Here is a 26,974-nt window from a genome sequence, read left to right as displayed (position 1 = left end):
ATCTCCCAAAAGGTTTTGGGAACTTTAAAAGCTCAAAGTTACTAATTCAAGGTTCTTATAGTATGATTTTTAAATGTGTCAAAGCCAATAAAATTTGGTGAAAGACACAGTGCCATGACCTCACCATAAATTTTGAAATAAGATTCTGCTCTGTTGCAGCCCACCTCATTGGCATTTGCAGCATTAAACAGACTTCCACGCTCACTGTGGCTTGTTCAGAGGTTAGGTAAGTGCAGTAGACTTGAGACCAGGACCAAAAAAGGCTACGTTAGTCACATTTAATTGTTCACTCACAGAGATCGCCCACAAATTGCCCTTTGTTGACTGCTCAGTACACGCTGATGACGCTGCTGATCTTTCCACCTCAGCAGTGCTGTGTGCTTCCCCACCACTTCTCTATTTTGACTTCTGACTTTGATGTTTTCACAATAAACAAAAGCCTCTGAGCAGAAAAATCGGTGGGTTATACAGTTCTTGAGCCAGAGAATTGTCTGACTGCAAATTTCAGGACATGGTGTTCAGCAGTGATGTTTGAAAGGGCAATGGGACACTGAGTGACCAGTGTTGAACACTCAGTTGGCAGGTTCAGTCCACAAAATCGCTGCAACTTTACAGTGAAGAGTTTCTCAGGAAGATTCTGCAGGTATTTGTGATTTTTCTTAAAGGGCTGGGTATAGTTAAGGGAATACTCCTGATAGTCACAGGTAACCCGCTAGGTTACAGAAATTCTCAGAAAATAACAGGTTGTATTCATGTAGCATTTTAAATGTAAATTGCCCCAAGGTACTTGCACTGAGCTGCAGGAAGTTAGAAGGGGTCACCAAAAGCTTGGCTTCAATGGTGATCTTACAGAAAGCAGGGAGGTTTAGAGAGAGAATCTTAAGAGATTAGGGCCTATGTGACTGAAGGCATGACCACCAGGATGCCAGGGAGATTTATTCGTAGGCAGAGAGGAACAAAACATTTGGAGGAGAGTTGTAGAGCTGGAGTCGGTTACGGAGATGGGGAGTGGTGATGTTATATAGGAATTTGAGGACAAGAGAATTTTACATTTGAGATATTGAGAAACTGGAAACCAGTGGAGATAAGAGTAAGGAGTGAACAGAACTTTGTATAAGCTAGGATACAGACAACACAGCTTGGGCTGAGCTGGAGTTTATGGTGAATGAAGAACAGCAAGATTGACAGGAAGAACATTAGAATAATCGATCCAATGGCAAGAAATGTGTGTATGAGAGTGTTAGAGGCGGATGAGCAGAAATAAACTATGTTAGAGGTGAAAGCAGTTTTTGTGATGGTTGCAAACTGCTTGATTCAGCCTGAGATGGTGGCCGGCGATGGGAATGCAGTCGGTGGTGAGGATGTTTGTGGCAGGACCTGAAGAAAATTACTTCGGCCTTCCCAATGTTTAGCTGGAACAAAGAATCTTCCAAGACTGGATGTCAGGCAAGTCATTTGGCAGCACAGAGGAAATGGTGGGATCAATATAGGTGGAAGGGAGGTAGAGCTGTCATTGATGTACGTGTGCAAGCTGGGGGTATAAGAAGAGAACCCATGGTTAGATGCCATGACTAAGATCAGACAAGTAAAAGTAGAAGCAAGTGAAGCTGGCTCACCCAGCTGGGGAATAGTGGGGGTGGGGGGGCATTTGAAGGAGGTGATATCCAAAGCTGCAGGGACTAATAGAGAGTGGACGTGGTATGGCCACAGTCAAAGAAACAACAGTCCTTTGTCTCATTTACTAACTTTCTGGGGTTAGCTGATCTCAGTTGGAGCTTTGCAATTGGATAGCTGGAGAACTGAAATTAGCAAAGGTTTGAGCATCTGACCACTTTCCAGTGCTTGCTGGAAATCATGTGAACAGTGAAGTGTGGCCATGTTATGGTTTGAGCGTGAACGATTAGCCTATAGTCACGCTATCTTGCAATTGGGTGTGGTAATGGAGAGCAGCCATTGTCCTTGAGTTGAACTCTAGATCGAGTTGATGCCCTCAGGAAAGGATGGGGAGAAGATGCTGTATTTTTAATGTTATCAGCACCATGACTCTATTCTTAAGGATTAATTTTTCCCTGCTTAAAAATTAAAAGTGTGGCTGAGTCCCAAGAGATCAGCAAGATTGTAATTGATGCCATGGATTGCAAAATCCTTGTAATTATACTCACCAACTTTTCTTGAATCATGTAAAAATTGTTCCATATGATGGCTTCACAACTGCAACATCAAACAGTCCTTTCCAGGTAAGGTATAGCATTGGTAGCGCACAGGAATGTTCCCTCTACAGTGCCTTAACATGTGCTTCAGGCCCAGTCATTAAAGAATTGCATAAAATACACCCATAGCTTCAGTTTCATATTGCTTTTCCTGTACAGCATGATTGTAACCAATGGGCCAACTCATCTGCAATGAACTGAGAGAGGAAGCAAGAGAATTGTAAAAGGAGTGGGTCAGTAATGGGTCTGAAAGAAGACCAATTCCAGTTTGTGGTTGTTGATTTCAATGACGCAAGCAAAAACCTCTTAGCTGGAACTGAAGTGGTTGAAAGATTAGAAGCAGTCATTCTGCTAGGATTAACTACCTGCTTGGCTTCTTAGAGAGCCTTTTTAAAAAAAGCCCTCTTTGCAGCATGTAGCCAAGACAGGTAGGTAAACTGTTCATTCCTTTTTCATTGACTGAGCCTCCTTACCCACCTATTATTGATAAGGCTGCGATTAGCTCCGGTCAGAAGTTTTCTTTTGTCTGTTGCAATCCTTGTGTCGGTTTGATTTTTATCAGTTACCTTTTGTTCCTCGGGACGTGACCTCTCTTGCTTCTTCTAAATCATCCCCATGCTCTTTCTCAATATATCCTCATGGTGTTGAAATCAAGACAAACTATTCTTTCCAAGAACTGCAGAACAGTGATCTTGACTGTTTTAGCCTCCCCTCTTCAGCCTTCCCTCCCGCCTTCAGCCTTCCCTCCCGCCTTCAGCCTTCCCTCCCGCCTTCAGCCTTCCCTCCCGCCTTCAGCCTTCCCTCCCGCCTTCAGCCTTCCCTCCCGCCTTCAGCCTTCCCTCCCGCCTTCAGCCTTCCCTCCCGCCTTCAGCCTTCCCTCCCGCCTTCAGCCTTCCCTCCCGCCTTCAGCCTTCCCTCCCGCCTTCAGCCTTCCGCCTTCCCTTCTGCCTTCAGCCTTCCCTCCTGCCTTCAGCCTTCAGCCTTCCCTTCCGCCTTCAGCCTTCCCTTCCGCCTTCAGCCTTCCCTTCCGCCTTCAGCCTTCCCTTCCGCCTTCAGCCTTCCCTTCCGCCTTCAGCCTTCCCTTCTGCCTTCAGCCTTCCCTTCTGCCTTCAGCCTTCCCTTCCGCCTTCCCTTCCGCCTTCAGCTTTCCCTTCCGCCTTCAGCCTTCCCTTCCGCCTTCAGCCTTCCCTTCCGCCTTCAGCCTTCCCTTCCGCCTTCAGCCTTTTTGTCTTTTGAAACTCTAGATTAGTGTCACAAATCACTCAGTTCTTTACAAACGTATGTAGGTAAGGTTTCAGAACCACATAGTGCACATTGATTGGAGCCGGGAGAAAGTGCCAAAAACGTTGCAAATTTATTTACTGGAACACAAAAAGTTAAGGGAGAGCCCAATAACGGTTTTGAAAAATTATAAAAGGTTTCGAAAGAGTAAATAGTAAAAAGACGTTTCCACTGGTTGGTGAATTGGTACCAAGGGGCATAAGACTGAGGATTATCTTTGCAAGAGCAGGGGTTGGGTAGGAAATATTAGAAAACCCTTTTTGTATGTGGAAAGTTGTTAGAACAAGAAATGCTATAGGACCGATGACTATAGAGCCAGAGAACATAGCACCTGGAAGGGAAGTATACTGAGAAAGGGTAGCAAAGTGAGAATGGAGTAGAGTGCTGAGTAACACTCACACATTGAACTGAATTGCTGTCTTGTGGGCTATAAATTCTGTGATTCAAGTTTACTCTTTTTAACCTTGGTGAAGTATGTGCCTTCATATATCATCTAGATTTCTCAATTAAATAAGCAAATTAGGATAGATGGGACGGGGGGTGGGTGGCCACACCCTGTAGGTCATAGACTACAGCACAATGTAACACACATACTGATAGACATTGGACAAAAATATCCTAGGGGACTTGGCGTAGTGGTAATGTTACCAGACTAGTAATTCAGAGGCTCAGGCTAATTCCCAGGGGGCATAGATTCAAATTCTCCATGGCAGCTGGTGGAATTTGAATTCAATTAATAAATCTGGAATTGAAAGCTAGTCTCAGTAATGGCGGCCATGAAACTATCACCAATTGTCATGAAAACCTATCTGGTTCACTAATACCCTTAAGAGAAAGAAATCTGCCATCCCTGCCTGCTGTGGTCTACATGTGACTCCAGACCCACAGCAATGTGGTTGGCTCTTAACTGCCATCTGAAATGGCCTAGCAAGCCACTCAGTTCAAGGGCAATTTAGTATGGGCAACAAATGCTGGCTTTGCCGGCGACGCCCACATCCCATGAAAGAATAAAGAAAAAAAATAGACTGCAAGGGGCAAGTTTCCCACACTTCCTTTTTAGTTTTTCATTAATGTTATGAAATGGTACATCTGATCTTCATTCCCATCTGCCCCATGGTGCTGAACTTTGTGTAGAAGAAAGTTAAGAACTTTGCTAGGCCCGAAATACTAAAGCCAGAGCAACTGAATTCTCCCAATTGTCACCTACCTAAATCCAGTGATTTAAACAATCTAGATCATATCTTTAATGACCTCTGGATCCCCCAAGGTGTGTGTTTGCCAATAAAGTAGTTTTAAATAAAGTTTTGAACTATAGCTTATTTGTAATGTAGGGAAACCCATCAACCAATTTGCATGCAGCAAGCTCCTACAAACAGCTATGTGACAATGACTAGATAATCTTTTTTTAGTGATGTTGGTGGAAGGATACATGTTGGCCTCAGGACATCGCTCCTCTTCAAAATAATGTCATGGCCTCTCTGACGTTCAGCGGGAAGGGCAAATAGGGGCCTTGGTTTAATATCTCATCTGAAGGTACAGCACTTGGCTGTGGGTGTTCGCCTAGATAATCTGCTCAAGTCTTTGAAGTGGAATTTGGACCCACAACCAGTGACTCATTCATGCCTCACTGGAGGCGAGCATTGGTTCTTTTGGACGTCTTTGCTTTGATAAGCAAGACAGCCAAAGTTGTGCGTCATTCTGGTGCAATGCACATTGGCCCAATTGATGCCGTATTAGAGTTTGGAAAACAAGTCTTTTGTGAAGCCGATGCCCCTTCAACATTGAAACTAGCTCTGGATTTAAAAAAAAAAGAAATATAAGGACGTGCTAAGACACAACAAATGATATTGATGGATAATTAGTGAAGTGGCCGTTTATGATACAACATATAAGGAATCAAAGTTAAGTGCTGGAGAAACTCAGCAGGTCTGGCAGCATCTGTGGAGAGAGAAACAGAGTTAACGTTTCGAGTCCAGTATGACTCCTCTTCAGAACCGATAAGAATCCATTTTAGCATCAAATTTTCCATCTTACTTGCTCCAGGCAAGGCAGCAGTACCCAGCCTGTTAACCATTTATTAGAAGCAGCATCTACTCATCCAGCGACTGCCACATGACATGAAACTAAGATGGTGCTGCCTGGTTTGGCTTATACACTGCAGGCCTGGCTCATTGAAGATTTAAAAAGACAAAGTAACTCTTGTGGGATACTAAACATCGGCTTACAACTTAAATGCTGCTGCAGTTTCACCTTTGGCTTAATGATCAACGTTTGTGGTTTTAAAAAGGATCGTGAAAGTAGCTTTTTAAATGTAAACTCAGATATAAGGAGATCATGAGCTTTAGAATAGTTTCACATAATTCTTCAGGGAATTAACATTGAAGTCAAAGTCACCAGTTCAAGTTGACAATTTGACTTATGGCACCGTATTTCAATATAGATCAGAAAAATATGGACAAAGATTATGAAAATGGTCAAAACTTGCAGTGTAGAAATATTATATTGGAGGAGAAACCTGATTTGAAAAAAAATCTGACAGAAGTCCACATTAGTGATCACATCAACCACTTTTCAGATTAAATGCATTTCCAGGTAATTGTCACTAAAGAAGGTACGCCCAGAGAAAATTGGAGAATAGGAATTTGTGGAAAAGTCCAGGACTGAATGGTAGTTATATTGATTTTTTTAATTGCCATAAAAGCATACATAGCTACATTTTACATGTAATGTTTCTGACCTTATTACCCAAGGTACTGACTTGCTGTGAGCAATATGCACAGAAGGTTTTCCACTAATAGGGAAACTGCTCCTATAAGGCACATAACTATCCAATACACTCCAAGTATCATAGGAATAAAGGTGACCTTTTGACATCTGTAATCTGAGTGAATCGCCTTTCGGAAAAGCATCTAAGTGTCCTCAAGTCACTTTTTATAAGGCAAAAATATAAGATTATGATGTAAACAACACCAAATAGTATTTATATAGGACCTTTAATGTAGACAAACATCCCAAGGCCCTTCACAGAAAAGGAAACAGATAAAGATTGCTAAGGCAAAGAAAGACATTAGAATGGGATGAATGAAGTGAGTTTTAAGGTAGGAGGCAGAGGTTTATAGAGTGAATTCCAGGGTGTAGGGCATGGCGATTAATGGTGGATGAAAGGAGCAAGGTAGAGGCAAAAGGGCAGAGGACGATGGCATACATAGAATTTACAACACAGAAACAAGACATTTTACCCAACTGGTCTGTTGTGGTGTCAAATGAAAGCCTCCCCCCACTTTAATTCATCTCACCCTATCAGTGTATACTTCCCATCCTTTCTCCCACAAGTACTGCTGCAGCTTCCTCTTCAGTGTAGTTATGTTAAGTTCCACAAATATTGGTGCATGAATTGTCAGACCTTTACCTGGGCATCGTGCCTCTTCACTCTCATGTCCACACTACCAATATCCAGATGTAGCTGGGTGTGAGCATTGGGATGGTGAATGATGGTATGAGATTGAATACAAGCAGCAAAGCTCTGAAGCTTCAGAAGAAGTTAAACGAGATTTCATTAATTTGATTTTGTGAACTGAGATGCTGCTTCAAATTAGCAGTCAAATAATACTCTCATTGGGGGAACAGTATGTCCATATTAGTTCTGTTGAAGAGTCATGCAGACTCGAAACGTTAACTGTGCTCCCTTCCACAGATGCTGCCAGACCTGCTGAGTTTTTCCAGGTATTTTTGTTTTTGTTTTCGATTTCCAGCATCTGCAGTTTTTTGCTTTTGTCCATATTAATCTGACTGATGTTGACAAATGCTACAGGAACTTTGCTTTTAAAGGTCTTTCTTTCATCACATTTCAGAGCAACAAAAGTACACGAATAAAAGAAGAAAGCCAGTTAGTCCTTGCTGCTTTTTCTGAGCTTAATAACCTGACCTCTTCCTGAGGACAGAAGCTGGGAATTTACAAGCAGCTGCTACTCAGTGGATATTAGTCTCTGATAGACCTCAGCATCTGCTGATTTTTAGACCACATCCCTTCAGAGAGTATGTGAAGCAGTGTCTTTAAGAGGGCTAGGTTCGGCTGGGGAGCTGAACGTTGTGAACCTTGCTCCAGGACCCTGGCGGCCTGTGAGCTGATTAACGCCCCAGTGATAAGATGGTGGAATGTAAAAGGAATTTCATTTGGAGTTTTGATGATTGAAGATGCTGAATCATGGTTGTTTGAAGTGTTCCAGAAATTGATGATGCTCTAGCACTTTGCCAATGTGCCATTCTTCTCTTGTTTGCTTGACCTGCGTGTTGTCAGACTGAAGTGACTGCGGCAGGGGCACGTGTAACATTCAAACCTTGTGAAGTAACAGCATACATGCATTGTCAAGCGCCCATTCTATTACAGCAGTGATGATGATCGTGTTTTGGTTTTGCAGCTCAAGAGAAAGTGCAGTCTTTTTGAGGCATTACCTGAGTTTCCTGCCACCACTGCTCATAATGTCATCTTTCTCCCAACAAACAGTAAGTATGCTGTGGAACTTCAGGGTTGTGAGAAACCTTTTCAAGAATGGCCTGCACAGTTAGCACCTTATTCCTATCTGACTGAGTCCCTCTGTTCTGATAATCCTTTAGTATTTTGGATTGAACTATAAGACTTGTTTGCATCTTTCCCAAAGACTTCCGCAGTCTGTGACAAATGTACTGTGCAAACTGAGCCGAGCAGATGAGGAAGACCCCAGGTTCAACCTTTGATCTGTGTTGAGTCAACTGATTTCAGCCAGGGCAGTAGCAGAGGTGCTACACTGGACTTCAGTATACAGGTCAGGGATTAATAGAAAACTCAGCCAGAGATCCTGCTGTTCTTTGTGGTGGAATATATGCTTGTGATTGGAGGTGCTATAAGGGCAGGATTAGGGTCAAGGGTGATAGCCTTATTGTTCAGGCTCACATGAAATTGCAGCTGTGTGAGGGAATGAAGGACTATCAGTTCCTGTGTGTTTATATTCCAGCAGAGGTTAGTGCCTTCAGGAGAGGAGGAAAGAGAGAAAGAAGGAAAGGTTGCTGAGGGAGGATATAAATTTGTCAGGGAAACTGACTGAGGGAGCTTAATGAAATGGAGCTCAGGAAGAGCTAAATGCATGTGTGCAGTTAAAAAACTAAAGTGCTTTGGTTTCATGACTTGTCCTTCTACTCTGCTTTCTGTTCCAAAATGGGAAGTTCCTGTTCCATGTTCCCAAGTCACCCAGGTGTCAATGCACCTTACAACTGGAAAGTTATAGCTGTAAGTTAATAGCATTTGACACAAGACATTTGACCACTAATGCCTCATTTTAAAATTCTCAGCTTGTTTTCAAATTCCTCCATGGTCTCACCCCTCCCTCTCTCTATAGTCAGCCCGACAATATATTGCCCTTCCTCCAATTCTTCCCCCTTATGCATCCCCGATTTTAATTACGCCACAATTGGCGGCCATGCTTTTAGGTGCCTGGGCCCTTATCTCTGGAATTCCCTCCCTCAACTTCTTTGCTGCTCTACCTCTCTCTCTACTTTAAGATGCTCCTTAAGACCTTCCTCTTTGGCCGATCTTTATTGACCTACCCTAATATCACCTTATGTGGCTTGGTTTGTTATTACTTGTGTGAAACATTTTGGGACATCTTACTCTGTTGAAGATGCTATATTAATGCAGGTTGTTGTACCACTGTGCTGCCTAGTCTTGAGAGATATTGTAACAAGTAGAAATGTGGTCTGATGAAACAAATGCTTTTGCTGGTGTGTTGTATGGACCTAAAAGAGCTCCTCCATATTACTCATGGAACAAAGGATGGCTGACAGATTATACAAGGCTCCAGTAATAACAAAAAATGCTGGAAATACTTTGCAGGGCTGGCAGCAGCTCCGGAGAGACAAGGAGTTAACCTTTCAGTTTGGGGTGACCTCTTATTGAAGCAGTTCTGATCCTAACCCGTTCCGAAGAAACGTCATATTCAACTTGAAACGTTAACTCTGTTTCTGTCTCCACAGATGCTGCCACACCTGCTGAGTTTTCCCGGTAATTTTTATTTTTTCAGATTTCCAGCCTCTGCAATATTTTGCATTGGTATGCAAGGTTCCATTTACTTTCCATGATATTTGAGAATTTAGGATCTGTTTATTATTTCACAATGTGGGCATCGCTGGCTAGGCCGGCATTTATTGCCCATCCCTAATTGCCCTTGAAAAGGTGGTGGTGGTGAGCCACTTCCTTGAACCGCTGCAGTCCATGTAATAAGACTATAAGACGCAGGAGCAGAAATAGGCCATTTGGCCCATCGAGTCTGCTCCTCGATTCAATTAGATCATGGCTGATCTGATCCTCAACTTTCCTGCCTTTTCCCCATAACTCTTTATTCCCTTACTGATTAAAAATCTGCCTATCTCAGCCTTGAATATACATATTGACCCAGCCTCTACAGCTCTCTGCAGTGAAGAATTCCACAGATTAACTACCCCCTGAGAGAAGAAATTCCTCCTCCTCTCTGTTTTAAATGGGCGACTCCTTACTCTGAGATTATGCCTTCTGGCCCTAGACTCTCAGCGTCTACCTGTCAAGCCCCCTAAGAATCTTATATGTTTCAGTAAGGTCGCCTCTCATTCTTCTAAACTCCAATGAGTACAGGCGCAACCTATTCAACTTCTTCTCATAAGAAAATCCCTCCATACCTGGGATCAACCCAGTGAACTTTCTCTGGACTGCCTCCAATGCCATTATATCTTTCCTTAGATAAAGTGACCAAAACCGTTCACGGTATTCGAGGTCAGATACTCTCGTACCATTTAAATATTCACTTGCGTTGCCATAGCCTCCAGGGCTATGGGCCAAGCGCTGGAAATGGGATTAGGATAGTCAGATCTTTGTTGACTGGCGTGGACACAATGGGCTGAATGGCCGCCTTCTGTGCTGCAAATGCCTGAGTCTGAGTGTGGTCTAACTAGTGCCTTGTATAGTTTTAGCAAGACTTCCCTATTTTTATACTCCATTCCCTTTGAAATAAAGGCCAGCATTCCATTTGCCTTACCTATTACTAGCTGAACTTGTATGCTTGCTATTTGTGGTTCATGCATGAGGACCCCCAAATCCCTCTGTGCTGCAGCTTTCTGCAGTCTTTCTCCATTTAAATAATATTCAGCTACTCTATTCTTCCTGCCAAGGTGCATAACCTCACATTTTCCCACATTATATTCTATCTGCCAAGCTTTTGCCCACTCACTTAACCTCTATATCCCTCTGTGGACTCTGTCATCCTCACCACTTGCCTTCCCACCTATTTTTGTGACATCCGCAAAGTTGGCAATAGTACATTCACTTCCCTCATCTAAGTCATTAATATACATTGCAAATAATTGTGGCCCCAGCACTGATCCCTGTGGCACTCCACTAGTTACAGGTTGCCATCCTGAAAATGCCCCCCTTTTCCCAACTCTGTCTTCTATTAGTTAGCTAATCCGCTGTCCATGATAACATACTACCCCCAACACCATGGACTTATTAAGTAGCCTTATGTGCGGTACCTTATCAAATGTCTTTTGGAAATTCGAATAGATTACATCTATTGGTTCCTCTTTATCTATCCTGCTTGTCACCTCCTCAAAGAATTCTAATAAATTTGTCAGGCATGATTTCCCCTTCATGAAGCCATGCTGACTGCTTGATTAGATTATGTATTTCTAAATGCTCTGCTGTTACACCCTTTATAATGGACTCCAACATTTTTCCCAATGACAGATGTTAAGCTGACTGGCTTATAGTCACCTGTTTTTTTGTCTCCCTTTTTGAATAAGGGTGTTACACTGGCAGTTTTCCAATCCTCTGGGACTTTTCCAGAATCTATGGATTCTTGGAAGATCACTACCAGTGCATCCACTATTTGTGTAGCTACTTCCTTAAATATCCTAGGATGCAACCCATCAGGTCCTGGTGACTTATCAACCTTTAGCCCCATTAGTTTCCCCAGTGCTTTTTCCCTAGTGATAGTTATTGTATTTATTTCTTCCTCCCTGCACCCTCCCCCCGCAACTTTTGCCCCTTAATTAATAGCATTTTTGGAATGCTATCATGAAGACTGATGCTAAGTATTTATTCAACTCTGCCATTTCCTGGTTCCCCATTATTATTTACCCAGCCTCATTCTCTAAGGGGCCGATGTTCACTTTGGCCTCTCTCTTCCTTTTCATATATTTAAAGAAGCTCTTACTGTCCATTTTTATATTATTTGCTAGTTTACCCTCAAAGTTTATTTTCTCCCTCTTTATTACTTTTTCCGTCATCTTCTGTTGGTTTTTAAAACTTTCCCAATTCTCTGGCTTACCACTAATCTTTGTCATATTGTATGTTTTTTCTTTTAATTAGATACTATCCTTAGCTTCCTTGGTTTATTCTCTTCCTAGAATCCTCCTTCCTCACTGGGAAGTGAGTCATGAACTATTTTCTTAAACATTTGCCATTGTTCATCAGCCGTCTTTCTGCTAAACTCCTTTCCCAATCCACTCCAGCCAACCCTGCCCTCATTCCCTTGTAATTAACCTTATTTAAGTTTAGCACGGTTGTTTCCGACCCAGGTTTCTCACTCTCAAACTGAATGCTAAATTCTACCATGTTATGGTCACTGTTTCCTAGGGGATCTTTTACTCTGAGATAATTTATTAAACCTGCCTCATTTTACATTAACAGATTCAAATTAGCCTGATCCCTGGTTGGACCCATGACATATTGTTGTAGCAAACTGTCCCAAATACACTTGATGAATTCTTGTTTGTAGCTACCTCTTGATTTTTCTAACCTACATGAAGATTAAAGTCACCCGTGATTAATGTACTGCCTTTTTTACATGCTCACATTATCTCCTGATTTATTCTCTGCCCTACAATATAGCTATTGTTAGGAGGCCTATAGTTTACTCCCACCAGTGTCTCCTTCCCCTTGTTATTTCTTACCTCCACCCATATGGATTCTACACCTTGCGATCCAAGATTATTTCTTGCTATCGTATTTGTTCCATCTCATACTGGCAAAGCTACCCCACCACCCTTTCCTTCCTGCCTGTCCTTTCGAAAAGTCACAGACCGCTGAATATTTAGTTCCCAGCTTTGATCTCCTTATAACTATGTCTCCGTAATGGCTATAAGATCATACCCATTAACCTCTATTTGTGCCATTAATTCATTTATTTTGTACTGAATATTACGTGCATTTAAGTAAAGAGCCATTAATTTTGCCTTTTTACTATTTTCTCCCCTTTGACCCTGTTTGTTGCTTTTTTTTGTTTGTACACTCTGTCCTTTCCTGTCACACTCTGGGTATCATTACCTAAATCTCTGCCCTGCAATGCTGTCATATCCTTTTACTTTGTAAGCCTACGTATCCCCTCTCCAGAACCCTCCCCACCTCTGTTTAATTGAAAGCCCTCTCTACAGCCCTAGTTATTCGATCGCCAGGACACTGGTCCCAGCATGTTGTGTAGGTACACCTACAGTGCTGTTATGAAGGGAGTTCCACGAATTTGACCCAGTGTCAGTGAAGGAATGGTGATTTTTTTCCAAATCAGGATGGTGTGTGGCTTGGAGAACTTGCAGGTGGTGGTGTTCCTCTGCTGCCCTTGTCCTTCTAGATGGCAGAGGATGCAGGGTTGGAAGGTGCTATCGAAGGAGCCTTGGTGAGTTGCTACAATGCATCTTGTAGATGGTACACGCTGCTGCCACTGTGCATTGATGGTGGAAGGAGTAAATGTTGAAGGCAGATGGTGTCGAGCTCCTTGTGGTAAGAGGAGAGTATTCCGTCACACTCCTGACTTATTCATTGCAGATGGTGGACAGGCTTTGAGGAGTCAGGAGGTGAATTACTCGCTGCAGGATTCCTAGCTTCTGGCCTGCTCTTGTAGCCACCGTATTTAAATGGCTGGTCTAGTTCAGTTTCTGGTCAATGGTAACCCCTGGAATATTGTTAGTGGGTGATTCAGTGATAATAATGCCATTGAATGTCAAGGGGGATATGGTTGGATTCTCTCTTGTTGGAGATGGTCATTGCCTAGCACTTATGTGGCCCTGGCGGAACCCAAACTGGGCGTCAATGAGCAGGCTATTGCTGACCAAGTGCCGCTTGATAGCACTGCTGATGACCCGTTCCATTATTTTACTGATGGGGCGGTAATTGGCCAGATCGGAATTGTCCTGCTTTTTGTGGACAGGAGATACCTGGGTAAATTTCCACACTGCCCAGTAGATGCCAGTGTTGCAGCTGTACTGGAACAGCTTGGCCTGGGGCATCGCAAGTTGTGGAACACAAGTCTTCAGTACTATTGCCGGAACATTGTCAGTGTCCGTAGTCTTTGCAGTATCCAGTGCCTTCAGCCATTTCTTGATAACACATGGAGTGAATCTAATTGGCTGAAGAATTGCATCTATGATGCTGGGGACCTCAGGAGGAGGCCGAGATGGATCATGCACTTGGCACTTCTGACTGAAGATTGTTGCGAATGCTTCAGCCTTATCTTTTGCACTGATGACCTGGTCTCCTCCAACATTGAGGATGGGGATATTTGTGAAGCCTCTTCCCAGTGAGTTGTTTAATTGTCCACCTCCATTCACGACTGGATGTAGCAGGTCTGCAGAGCTTAGACCTGATCCGTTGGTTGTGGAATCACTTAGCTCTGTCTATTGCTTGCTGTTTTCTGTTTGGCTTACAAATATTCCTGTGTTGTAGCTTCACCAGGTTGACACCTCATTTTTAGGTATGCCTGGTGCTGCTCTTGGAATGCCTGCCTGCACTCTTCATTGAACCAGGGTTGATCCCCGGCTTATTGATAATGTTAGAGTGGGGGATATGCTGAGCCATGAGTTTACAGGTTAGGGTCGAGTACAATTCTGCTGCTGCTGATGGCCCACAGCGCCTCATGGGTGCCTAGTTTTGAGTTGCTAGATCTTTTAAAAATCTATCCGATTTGGCATAGAAACTTAGAAACTAGGAGCAGGAGTAGGCCATTCGGCCCTTCGAGTCTGCTCCGCCATTCATTATGATCATGGCTGATCATCCAACTCAATAGTCTGCTCCCGCTTTCTCCCCATATCCTTTGATCCCTTTCGCTCCAAGAACTATATCTAACTCCTCCTTGAAAGCATACAATGTTTTGGTCTCAACTACTTTCTGTGGTAATGAATTCCACAGGCTCACCACTCTGTGGGTGAAGAAATTTCTCCTCATCTCAGTCCTAAATAGTCTACCCCATATCCTCAGACTGTGACCCCTGGTTCTGGACTCCCCCACAATAGTGCCACACAGTATGATGGAGGGCATCCTCAATGTGATCACAGGATTGTGCAGTAGTCACTCCTACCAGTATTGTCATGTACAGATGCATCTACGGCAGGTAGATTCATAAGAATGAGGTCAAGTAGGTTTTTTCCTCTTGGTTCCCTCACCACCTGCTGCTGACCTAGTCTAGCACCTATGTCCTTTAGGACTCGGCCAGCTTGGCCAGTAGTGGTGCTACTGAGCCGCTCTTGGTGATGGACATTGAAGCCCTCCCACCAAGAGTACATTTTGTGCCCCTGTCACCCTTAGTGGCTCTGCCAAGTGGTGTTCAACATGGAGGGGTACTGATTCATCAGCTGAAGTGTGGGGCGGGTGTTGGGAATAGGTAGTAATGAGCAGGTAATTTCTTTGCCCTTGTTTGATCTGATGCCATGAGACTTGAAGGGGCCCTGAGTTGATGTTGAAAACTCAAGCCCACTCCCTCCCACCTGTATGCCATTGTGCTGCTACCTCTGGTGGGTCTGCCTTGTCGGTGGGACAGGACATACCCAGGGATGGTGATGGTGGTGTCTGGGACGTTTTCTGTAAGATATGACTCTGAGTATGACTATGTTAGGCTTGACTCGTCTGTGAGACAGCACTCCCAATTTTGGTACAAGCCCCCAGATGTTAGGAAGTAGGACTTTGCAGGGTCGACAGGGCTGGATGTGCTGTTGTAGTTTCCAGTGGTTCATCTGGTTTCACTCCTTTTAGACTTAGTAGTGATTTGATGCTACTGAGAGGCCAGACCAGCAGATTTCCTTCCCTAAAGGACATTAATGGACCAGATGGATTCTTCCGACAGTTGACAATGGTTTCATGTTGACTACTACCGAAACCAGTTTTTAGTTCCAGATTTTTTTATTAATTGAATTAAAATTCCAACAGCTGCGGTGGTGGGATTTGAACCACCAAAGCATTAGCCTGGGGATCTGGATTGCTAGTGTAACAATATTACCACAATGCCACTGTCACCACCTCCCCTTAAGAGTATCTGTAAAGTGTATGTAACTTATTTGATCACCCATCTGGTGCATTAATGTCCTTTAGGGAAGGAAATCTGCCAGCCTTACCTAGCCAGGCCTACATGTGGGTCCAGATCCACAGCTAAGTGGTTGACTCTTAATTGTCCTCTGAAATGGCCGAGCAAGTCACTCATTTGAAGGGCAATTAGCGATGGACAATAACTGCTGGCCGTGCCAGTGACACCCTCGTCCCATGAAAGAATAATTTTTTAAAAACTGAGATTTTGGATGTGACAGGTTGCCACTGCCTTAACCGTTGATCTTTTTTCCATTTTTAAACTCATCTGGAATTACAGGCTTTGCCTCTTACATCCACCCTGTTCCTCTCGATAGTTCCTTTCAAAACCACAAATTGCTCATATTCTGCTGGGTAATAATTAGCTTTAATTCCAGCTGGAGTTAGAATTTCATTCCTTGTCAGTTGCTGTTCTCAATCTTATTTTGTCTTTAATTAACTGACTTCTAGTCTGAAAAAAAATTGTGTATTTTATGATTGAAATCTTCAGTTGACTTACCCACCCATCTACCTGTCCATCTTTATCTCTCACATCAAAGAAACAAGCCCCAACAATGACAAAACTTGTTTTGAAGCAGCGTCGTTATTGTCGAAACCCATCTCGAGGTACTTCAGAGGCTTGATGAGAAGCACATGCTGAGCCACAAAGATCGGGGTCGGGATGACCAAAACTTAGATCAAACAGGAAGCATTTTAAAAGAGAGTGAGATGGAGAGGAATTCCAGAGAGTCAAGGTGGCTGAAGGCTTAGCTGGCAATGGTGGGTTGATTGGAAGGGAAATGTGTAAGATACAAGAGTCAGAGAAAGAGTTTGGGGATGAGGGGTTTTGCCAGGCATGAGGAGATTATGGGGCTAGTTAGAGAATGAAGGCATAATGGGGAGCCAGCAGCAATAACTTGCATTTATATAGTACTTGTAACATGGTAAGACTTCCATTCATTCTATAGGGATGTGCGAGAGCAGGAATGCTGCTTTCGCAGGAGGTATGAATATAGGTAATACTACTGGTTTGCTGTAGTTTGTCGAGCCTCTTTAAATAGATTCTGTTTACTGTAGTTTGTACGGGCTGCTAAGACATTGTTTGCTGTTGTTTGTAGAGCCTCTATTTAATCAGAGTCCCAATAAACTAAAGCAAAACAGGATGTATTTAAACAGAGCCTTTACAAATTATACCAAACGATCTATTTAAACAGAGCCTGTAAAAGGTACACCAAACAGAATTGATTTAAACTGAGCCTCTACAAATTATAGCAACAAAATGTATTTAAGCAGAACCTCTAAAAACTACACCAATCACAGACAAAATCAGTCATGGGCCACACACCCACACCAACTTAACTCTTTTTTTAAGAGAGAATACTGAAATGTTTAGCTCACCTATTGCTTTAATGTGATAGCTGGGTTTGCTTTTCCTTAATAGCACAGTTTCTGTGTCTCAATCACAACACTCCTGAAATTCAGCTCAACCTTTTACTTGCTTTCCTTTCCCATTCCCTCTGACTGTCTGTCTCTCTCTCCTTTCCCACTTTGTCTCACCCCCAAATCAGCAGAGGGCAGGGCTCTGGCCAACTCCCAATCTGAGGCTGTACCTGGGCCTGGAGCCTGGACCTTTTCCTCAGTCTGCAGGGGCTGAGCCCTTGTCCTGGGCCACCAATGGTGCTGGGAGGAGGGGTGAGCCGCCAATGGAGCCTGGTGTCCTGCTCTCTTTCTCTGCCACGCGACCCCGCCCCCCCCCCCTCCCCAGGTTACTCACACTTCACCACCCAATCGGCAGCCGGCAGTTTCCCATTCCTGCCCTGCACTCCTGCTCCTGGATCTCAGGGTCTCATTCTCTCCCCACAGCCTGGGCCGCAGGTGACTGCAGCAGGGGCTCAGGCATCTGAGTATGGCGGCGGCTGACCCAGAGTGCAGCCCGCTGTGGGGGGGACTGGATTTTGAAACCTCCCCTCGGGCAGGATGAAAAGGTGCAGTGGGCCGGGGATTCCCCACCCCTGCTCTATAAACTACAGCAAACAGAATCTATTCACCACCATATAGTCACCACTATGCAGGAGGGTTGTGGCTTCAAGTTGTACCTGAGTTCTTGAGCACATAATGGCTAACATTTCAGTGGGCAGTACTGAGGGAGGCTGCATAGTCATAGGTGCCCGCTTGGGATAATGTCCCATATAACCGAAGGCCTGGTTCAGGCAGATGCTATTTGAAGAACAGAGAGGGGGTGGGTTTCCATGTACACATTCATTCCTCAACCACCATCTCATTGCTCTTTGTTATGCTACCCACTAAGCCTTAACGGGTACTTAATAACTGGTAAAATCTGTCCTTGTGACTCTGTCTTCTAAATCTGATGTGTGTCCCTCTCTGTTGCAGACTGGATGTTGAATAGGAAACATGGCGCTGTGTCCCTGCACCATGACGCACTCTGACTCTCAGCTGGATGGATGCCATTCTTCAGCAGGTCCAGGTTTGAGGGTGCACCTGTACTGGTCAAATGAAGGCACGCAGGATCTTGTTTTTACTGAAGGGGAGTTGGTTGCAGAGGACATTTGCATTATGGCAGCACAGAAATGCTGTAAGGAAGCTTTTTATTCTTTCTTCAATGTTGCTGGCCTGCTTATAGATTTTAGCTTTTTTCAATAAATGTCTTCGTCAAGTTGGAGGTATTTGCCTCAGTGCTGTGGGGCTAATGCATCCCCAGAGTGATACTGTGACATCGAGAACAGGAAGGCCCTGTAGTGAGTCCTGTGCTGGCTAATTATAATTGGGGCAGGAATAAGGCTGCTACCCCCAGTGTGGAATGGCCCAGGCCAGGGATTAGGGACCTCCAAGTGTAGATGGGTGTTTACAACAATCAACCATGGTTTCATGGTCATCATTAGACTTTGAATTCCAGATTTTTATTGAATTCAAATTCCACCATCCACTGTGGTGGGATTTGAACCCTGGTCCCCAGAGCATTACCCTGGGTCTCTGGATTACCAGTCCAGTGACAATACCACTACACCACCACCCTTTCGGGGACCTCCAAGTGTAACTCTTGTAGAGTTAAAACAATTAACTAAATTAACAATAACAAGGGAGAAGTCAAGCACAGCCCCTAAGTCAGAATATTGCTGGAGTTGAATTGGTTGTTAACTGCATTGTTAACAGCGGAGCCTCGGCCCTGGTGCTTGTCCAGCTGGGATTGTCAGACTTACTGGAGCGCTGGCTTACAGGTTTATCTGGAGCAGAATAGTGAGCACCACAGCCCACAGTGAGCACTCGACACTCTGGCCAATTCAGGGGCTGGTCAGTAATCCTTAGTGTCCAGGAGGTCTCCAGGCTGAGGCTGCCACAATTATTAATCTCTGTGCCAAATCTCATAGCCGGGTATGCTACCTTGCAGGCCCTTCAGCCCCAAAGCAACACTGATTATCCAGAGAGAGAATTGAAAGCACGACCTAGTTTTATTTGTGTGTTTTTTTTTAAAGCTATTTCCCCGCTGTGCCACAACTTGTACGCACTTTGTGACTTAAAAGAGAACCTTTGGTTTCCTCCAAATCACATCTTCAAGATTGATAAGGACCTGCGTCTGACTCTGCACTACCGCATGAGGTATGTAAACTGTGTTCAGTGCTGTATGTATGCTGTATACTTAGTACTACGCTTTGCTCACATGTCCACCATCAGTGTAGTCGATTCCTGCCAAACAAGACATCCTGTTAGAAATAAAATTAGAGCTTCCTGAGACCAACATTGGGACCCAACACTGAGACCCTGCACAGTGATTTCAAAACTTTCAGCATTTTTTATATAAATCTCACCGCCTGATTCCATGATAAGTGTGAGAACGTTGGTGTGATGGGGAAAAGGAAATATCCTCATGACTGAGAGGTTAAAAAGAAACGAGCAGCAATTCAGTCAGTATTTTGACTTGGGAAACTTAAACTAAATATTTCTCACCTTTCTCTGACCGATCTCCTGAGCAGTCCCAACATTTTCTGCTTTAATTCTCAATGAGCCACCTCCCTGTTCATTGATTCTTCTGAGCCTCACCTATCACTAATTGCAGCCAATTGCAGGGAGCTGTAACAATTAGACAGTTAGACTGTGTTTGAACACACTGGCCTGGCATCAGTAAATCTTGTATTTGCATAATTGTTGTGCCTTCTGTCTTGCAGGTTTTATTTCAAGAATTGGCATGGCATGACTGAAAAGGAGCCTCGGGTATACCGATGGATGCCGAAAAAGAGTGACCATGAGAAACTTGACCAAGGCAGCCCTCTGTTTGACCACATGTCACTCAATTACATCTTCGCACAGGTGGGTCTTGTAAAGCTTCCTGTAGTGCACGATTTGGGGGTGGGGATGGAGTGTGGGAGGTGGGGAAGGAGAGAGATGCAGATAAAATGCCCTGTGCCTTCAGTTTCCTCAATGCCAGGTATTAACACTGGCAGTTACTGTGCTCCCTGACCCTTGCCAGTGGTGTTCATGGTAATTTCTCTTTCATGCTTTTAACTGCAGCTGTGTGTGCAGAGCATTGATCAAAAACTTACCTTCTGAGACACATCTCATTCTGGCAGCTTTTCTTGACTTTATTGTGATTGACGATTTTTTTTTAAATGAAGGCTTTTCTGATCTTGAATTAAACTGACATTTATGAACTGTCAAACAGCCCAGCCCTGTAGAATATCACAGCTTTGATTGCAAGGAATATTGAATTTATACATGATCAATATGTTACCTGTGAACTTGCTGGGCAAACTGAATCAGAGATTTTCTGCCAGGCTACTTTTAAAATTGGCTGTTTTATTTATGCCAGATGCATGTGTATATGTTGCCTTTATTTTCAGAAGGGCACTGACTCTGGCTGAGGATGCGGTTCCACTGTCAGCTTTTCAGTATCTTGCCCAAATGGTCACCATAAGTACAAGTCCTCTGGCCCACTGATGGTGCTCCACCCTTTTGTTAGTCATGGCAGTTCTTCATTCATTTAATCCCCATTGTAACCCTTTTCCCTCATCACTTAAGACTCTTACTTGCCAGGCCAGTATCCATCTCACTTTTAAACTCCTCAGTTGATTCTCCATCTTCTGGAGTTCTCTCAACCCATTATATGAAGGTATTTTCCACGGCTATATTGATCACTACAGTTGTATAGTTGTGTTTCTTTATTTGTTCATGGGATAGGGGAGTTGCTGGCAAGTCCAGCATTTGTTGTCCATCCCTAATTGCTCTTGAACTGAGTAGCATGCTAGGCCATTTCAGATGGCAGTTAAGAGTCAACCACATTGAAGTCACATGTAAAGCAGACCAGGTCAGGTTTTCCTTTTTTATTCATCCATGGGATGTGGGCATCGCTGGCTGGGTCAGCATTTACTGCCCATCCCTAATTGCCTTCGAGAAAGTGGTGGTGAAATGCTGCCTTGAACCGCTGCAGTCCATGTGGTGTAGGTATAACCCACAGTGCTGTTAGGGAAGGAGTTCCAGGATTTTGACCCTGAGTCCTTCCCTAAGGCACTTTAGTGAACCAGATGGATTTTTACAACAATTAATAGTATCATGGTCATAGTGGCAGTAGCCTGTACCATCTACAAGATGCACTGCAGAAACTCACCAAGGCTGCTTAGGCAGCACCTTCCAAACCCACAACGGCCACCATCTAGAAGGACAAGGGCAGCAGACACATGGAACGCGACCACCTGGAAGTTCCCCTCCAAGTCGCTCACCATCCTGACTTGGAAATATATCACCGTTCCTTCACTGTCGCTGGGTTAAAATCCTAGAACTCCCTCCTTAACATCACCGTGGGTGTACCTACATCACATGGACTGCAGTGGCTCAAGAAGGCAGCTCACCACCATCTTCTCTAGGGCAATTACGGATGGGCAATAAATTCTAGCCTAGCCAACGAAGCCCACATCCTGTAACAATGAATGAAAAAAAAATTGAGACTAGCTTTCAATTCCAGATTTCATAATTGAATTTAAATCCTATCAGCTGCCATGGTGGGATTTGAACCCATGTCCCCAGAGCAGTATCCTGGGCCTCTGGATTACTAATCCAGTGACATCACTGCCACAACTCCCCCAAAAGTCTGCACACATATTTGCTTTGTGTGTGACCTTTGACAATGAGTGTCTCCAGACACTGAGACTGTGGGATCTATCAGATCCACCTCTCCTATTCTCACCCAGTGCTCGCATGTGCTCCTTTCCAGCAGAGGGTCACAGGGAAATATTCAGACTGAGTAACCTAAATTGGTTGTTTGTTTCCCCACCTCTCTTTCAGTGTAATGTAAAGTCTTTAAAGACATAGATAATTTTGTTTGACATTCACTCTTTTTTTCCCATCCACAGCTCTCCAGCTGCTATTAGTTATCCATGCCTGCTGCTTCTTGTAAATTATTCTTTCTTTTGATTGAAAAGCTTCCTTCGCATTCTGCCCGGGCAATTCCTCTGAGCACACAATCCACGCATACCCTCCATTGCTGTACTGAGGGAGTGCTACGTTACCAGAGTTGTGGCACCTTTTAATTGGAATGTTGCTGTGATTTAGCTCAGTTTGAGAAAAGCATGGGGTTCTGCTGCAGATTAGACCCAAACTAGCCCCTCAGACAAATATCATCAAAATAGATGAGCTTGTCAGTCATCATTGTTTGTGGGATCTTGCTGCTGCTGACAGAACAACAGCCAGTGTGCTTCAAAATAACTTCTCACATGTAAGCATTTCAATCATTTGAGAGTTTAGCGATTAAGATGCTTTTTAGCATTGGCAGTCCACCTATGAAACCGCTGTGCCGATGTTATCAGAAGCAACTGACCAGTGCTGTTTGTGTGTTTTCAGGGTAAACACGATTTTATTAATGGATTTGCTCCACTCCGAGAGCCGCAGCATGAGCAGGATGTACACGTCTTCCAAAATGAGAGCCTGGGAATGGCTGTCCTGCATCTTTCATACATTGCAGCCCAGAGTAATCGCTCGCTTAGCGAAGTGGCCAAGGAAGTAAGGTGCGTGAAAAAGCATGCTCAAGTCTGTCTGAATGCATGATCAGTTTGTAGTGGTCCTCTTGCCATGACAAAATGCCTTCAAATAAAGGCGTGTACATGTGCAACAGCCCAGACGATGGAGAACCAATTGAGGTGTTTAAAAGTGATATGGATACCAACTTGAGCATGAAGTGGAGTAGCGTTGTGTTTTCCAGTTTTTGGGAGATGGGTGAGGAAGCAGGAAGGGAGCAACATTGAGAAGCTTTCTTCATTGAGAATTGCAGGTGAGCAGTGACAGGTCACCGTGCAGGACCAACAGCGTAGAAAGTAGTTGGGGGTAAGATAGGGTTGATCAGGAAGTAAAGTTGGAATTGGACATTTGTACATTGTGTGCGGGGGTAAAAGTTGGCTCAGTATTCTTGTACAGGCATCCCCTTCATATATTTGCTTACTCCCTATTTCAGTTTCTGCTCCCTCCCCAGATAGAGGTAATGGAAGTGGATGTGGGGGGGGTTGCAGACGGAGAGGGGAAATAAACAGAAAATTCTAAATTGTATTTTTATATGTTAAATTTTGGCAAGCCTGCCCATATCTGAAAGACAGATTAAGAGCGTGTCTGGTGGAATTGGTGGCAGTGAGATGCCATTACTGGCTTGTTATCACTTAAAAGGCTCTGTGAGATGTTGACTCTAATTGGCTTCCTTTCCCTACTCTTCTCTTTATCAGCTTTAAGAGGTGCATCCCGAAGGCATTCCGTGCAAAAATAGACAAGTGTAACACCCTGACCAAGATCCGGCTTAAACGCGGCTTCCGAAAGTTTGTAAGGAGCTTCCAGTTGCCTGCGGTTGGTTCAGGGAAGGTGATCCAGCACGACATTATGTTCAAATACCTGTCTACTTTGGAGAATCTTTGCACCAACTTTGGAGGCGAGATCTTCCGCGTTCCGTATTTGGAGGTGCTTCCAGAAAGTAGCAGGACCCCTTACATAAACAATCGGTATTATGTGAAGACCACAGAGGATATCTTCCTTCCAACAGTGGATACCCAGGAACATGAAGTGCTGGTGACGGGGACAGAGGGAATTCAGTGGAGAATACCGAGAAAGGTGAACACTGGCTATAGTGCAGGGGTTGGGGTGCATGATGCCGAGCAGAGTTGTATATTAATAATGTGTTACATATAACCAACAAATTCCAAATTACCCTGTCTGCAGAGGACATCGTGAACATTTTGATCTTTGTTCTGTCCATTTGGGTTAAATGTGAACGATTTAGCTAATGTTTTATTTATTTATTTCTCCTTTTTCTCAGAATGAGCCTGTGGTTTTGAAACCTTAGTTTCTATGAGGCACCTGCGCATACTGACCCATTCAGCTCCCTGTAAATGTTGACGCACTTAGCAGGATTCCCTGTAAATACTGACACGGCCCCCCCCCTCCGCTGCCGGATACCCTGTAAATCCTGACACATTCCCCGGGAATCCTGTGTAAATGCTGACACACTCACCAGGACTTCCTGTAAATACTGACACACCCCCCAGGGATACCCTGTAAATACTGACACACTACCCGGGAATCCCCTGCAAATACTGACTCACTCCCCGGGAATCCCCTGTAAATACTGACTCACTTCCCGGGAATCCCCTGTAAATACTGACACACTCCCCGGGACCCCCTGTAAATACTGGCACACACCCCAGGGATCCCCAGCAAATACTGACACACTCCCCGGGGAACCCTGTAAATACTGACACACTCGCCCCCAGGGATTGTCACCAGGGATCCCCTGCAAATACACACTACCCGGGGATCCTCTGAAAATACTGACACACTCCCCGGGGGTGCCCCCTTTAAATGCAGACACACTGCCCAGTGATCCCTGCAAATGCAGCCACACTCCCCGGGGATCCCATGCAGATACTGACACTGACATACTCCTGGGGATCCCCTGCAAATACTGACACTGACATACTTCCCAGGGATCCCCTGCAAATACTGACACTGACATACTTCCCAGGGATCCCCTGCAAATACTGACACTGACATACTTCCCAGGGATCCCCTGCAAATACTGACACTGACATACTTCCCAGGGATCCCCTGCAAATACTGACACTGACATACTTCCCAGGGATCCCCTGCAAATACTGACACTGACATACTTCCCAGGGATCCCCTGCAAATACTGACACTGACATACTTCCCAGGGATCCCCTGCAAATACTGACACTGACATACTTCCCAGGGATCCCCTGCAAATACTGACACTGACATACTTCCCAGGGATCCCCTGCAAATACTGACACTGACATACTTCCCAGGGATCCCCTGCAATACTGACACACGCCCCAGGGACCGCTCTCAAATACTGCCACACTCCCTGGTGATCCTTGTAAATACTGACATGCTCTCCCGGACCCCCGGCAAATAGTGGTGCTCTCCCCGCGGACACCCTGTAAATAGTGGCATGCTTCCCGTGGACGCCCTGTAAATAGTGGCGTGCTGCTTGGGAATCCAGCACTAGGGGGTTCTTTACAATTACTGAACTGCTCCCTGAGGATTCCTTGCAAAAATGAACACACTACTGCAGTTCCCCTGCTGTCATAGTGTCAGCACTGTCATTGAAAAAGATATCAAATAGATCAGCAGCAATGTGGCAGTAAGTAATAGAACACAGAATTCCTGTGGTGCATGTAGACTCCAGGCAAATAGAAATCTGATGAGCCGTACATCCTCTCTTCCTGTACCTCTCAGGAATTCAGGATGTCACTGAGACACTGGTGTCCAGTTGCTGGAATGACAATGTCTTATCCTTTATATTCAAGTAGCACTTTTAAGTTGTTTTCCCATTATCCCTGCTGTGTTCTCTCCACTTCATTTATTGATTTGTGTCTCCCCATGTGCCATTGTACAGCTGGCTGCTGCGGCTATTTGAGAGATGAATGTCGTGATGTTCCCTCCGGTTTTCTTTCCCCTGCTGTGTTTGGATATTATTTTCGTCCCCTGATCTTGCAACCCTCCTGATGATAGAGGCTGACATGCAATTCCATTGGCACTGACTGCCTATCTGCACCCACACGTGCAAGCTGACACAGTGAGAGCTTGCAGGCTATTACTTTGATGGTAGTGGATGGGGAAATTATTGCAGCCCAGCCCAGTCCTGCTCTTAAGCAGTGTCTACGCGTGTGCATTTCATGGCTGTGGGCAGCAGTGGCATTTGGGAGCTGAAATCATGGTGTTTTTATCCACTCTCCTCACTCCAAGATGTTGAGTCCAGTTGCAGTGCTGCCTTGCACTGGCTCAGAATTGGGAATTAACCTGGACCTTTCTAGTCCATATAGCTCAATGCCTCGCTCGTTGATGCACATACAGTCTACAGTCAATTACTATGTCAGCCTTCCAGTGAGAATTGTGTTAATGTTTCTGAAATGCTGTTTGAGCACAGGCTGTCAGGCTGATGTTTCTTAGCCTTGTACTGCTGCTTCCAGAAGCTGCAGGTAATGGCTTGTCATCAAATACCATCGATTACTGATGACTGTGTTGTCACTAGTAGTAGTCTGGGATCTGACATTTTCATTGCTAACCAGAGCTATCCCTTTAAGTACACTGCCCAGAAGCATGGAAAATGGTCTAAACAGGTAGGACCAGGTAATTCTAACTGCTTGTAAATTTCTGATTTCAACTCATTAACTCTTTCTGAAGGCTTATTTTTCATTTGTAAGAAAATATAAGAGTTTACCAACCGGTGCCTAGTAGATGTTAGAGATAGTTGTTGATATTCCAAATTCAGACAAAACTAGTACAATTCAAGTATTGTGCAGTAATGGATGTATTTTTTTTTATAAATAGCCTGCACCCATCAAAAAGACTGGTTGGAAGGGAAAACCTGCAGACAATGGCAGTAATAAATCAAATGAAGCAGAGGAGTTCACTGAGAAGCCATGGAACCATTTCTGTGATTTCAAGGATATTACACACATTGGCATCTCTGACTGCAGGGTCAGTGTCCATCGACAAGATAACAAATGTATGGTGAGTAATCTCTTTTGCCCATTTTCATTCCTCCCCTTTACTCCTCCTCTTGGTGGTGTATGTTTTCATGGGTGCTGGTCACCCACGGATTCCTTGGCTTAGTGCCTATGGGCATGTGTGAGTGTTTGTACTGAGA

At 44.3% G+C, this 26,974-nt stretch overlaps 1 protein-coding gene across 3 annotated transcripts in view; it reads left to right on the top strand.

Annotated features, from left to right (window-relative positions):
- The window catches only part of tyk2 (tyrosine kinase 2), an 86,836-nt gene that overhangs the window by 23,451 nt on the left and 36,411 nt on the right, over positions 1 to 26,974 (top strand). For 2 of the 3 annotated variants that reach the window (XM_078531305.1, XM_078531307.1), the window contains exons 2-8: positions 7,910 to 7,994; positions 18,211 to 18,412; positions 19,311 to 19,434; positions 20,001 to 20,142; positions 22,666 to 22,829; positions 23,535 to 23,913; positions 26,656 to 26,838. In XM_078531305.1, coding sequence (XP_078387431.1) covers positions 18,232 to 18,412; positions 19,311 to 19,434; positions 20,001 to 20,142; positions 22,666 to 22,829; positions 23,535 to 23,913; positions 26,656 to 26,838 — 1,173 coding nt within the window. In that variant the 5' untranslated portion in view covers positions 7,910 to 7,994; positions 18,211 to 18,231. The remainder of the gene's footprint in view (positions 1 to 7,909; positions 7,995 to 18,210; positions 18,413 to 19,310; positions 19,435 to 20,000; positions 20,143 to 22,665; positions 22,830 to 23,534; positions 23,914 to 26,655; positions 26,839 to 26,974) is intronic. The other variant, XM_078531306.1, reaches the window with a different exon arrangement.

The sequence above is a fragment of the Cetorhinus maximus genome, chromosome 28 (assembly GCF_964194155.1).
Source record: "Cetorhinus maximus chromosome 28, sCetMax3.hap1.1, whole genome shotgun sequence".
NCBI lineage: Eukaryota > Metazoa > Chordata > Chondrichthyes > Lamniformes > Cetorhinidae > Cetorhinus > Cetorhinus maximus.
Note: the sequence above shows the minus strand (reverse complement) of the source record. Positions and strands in the feature narration are given on the sequence as shown.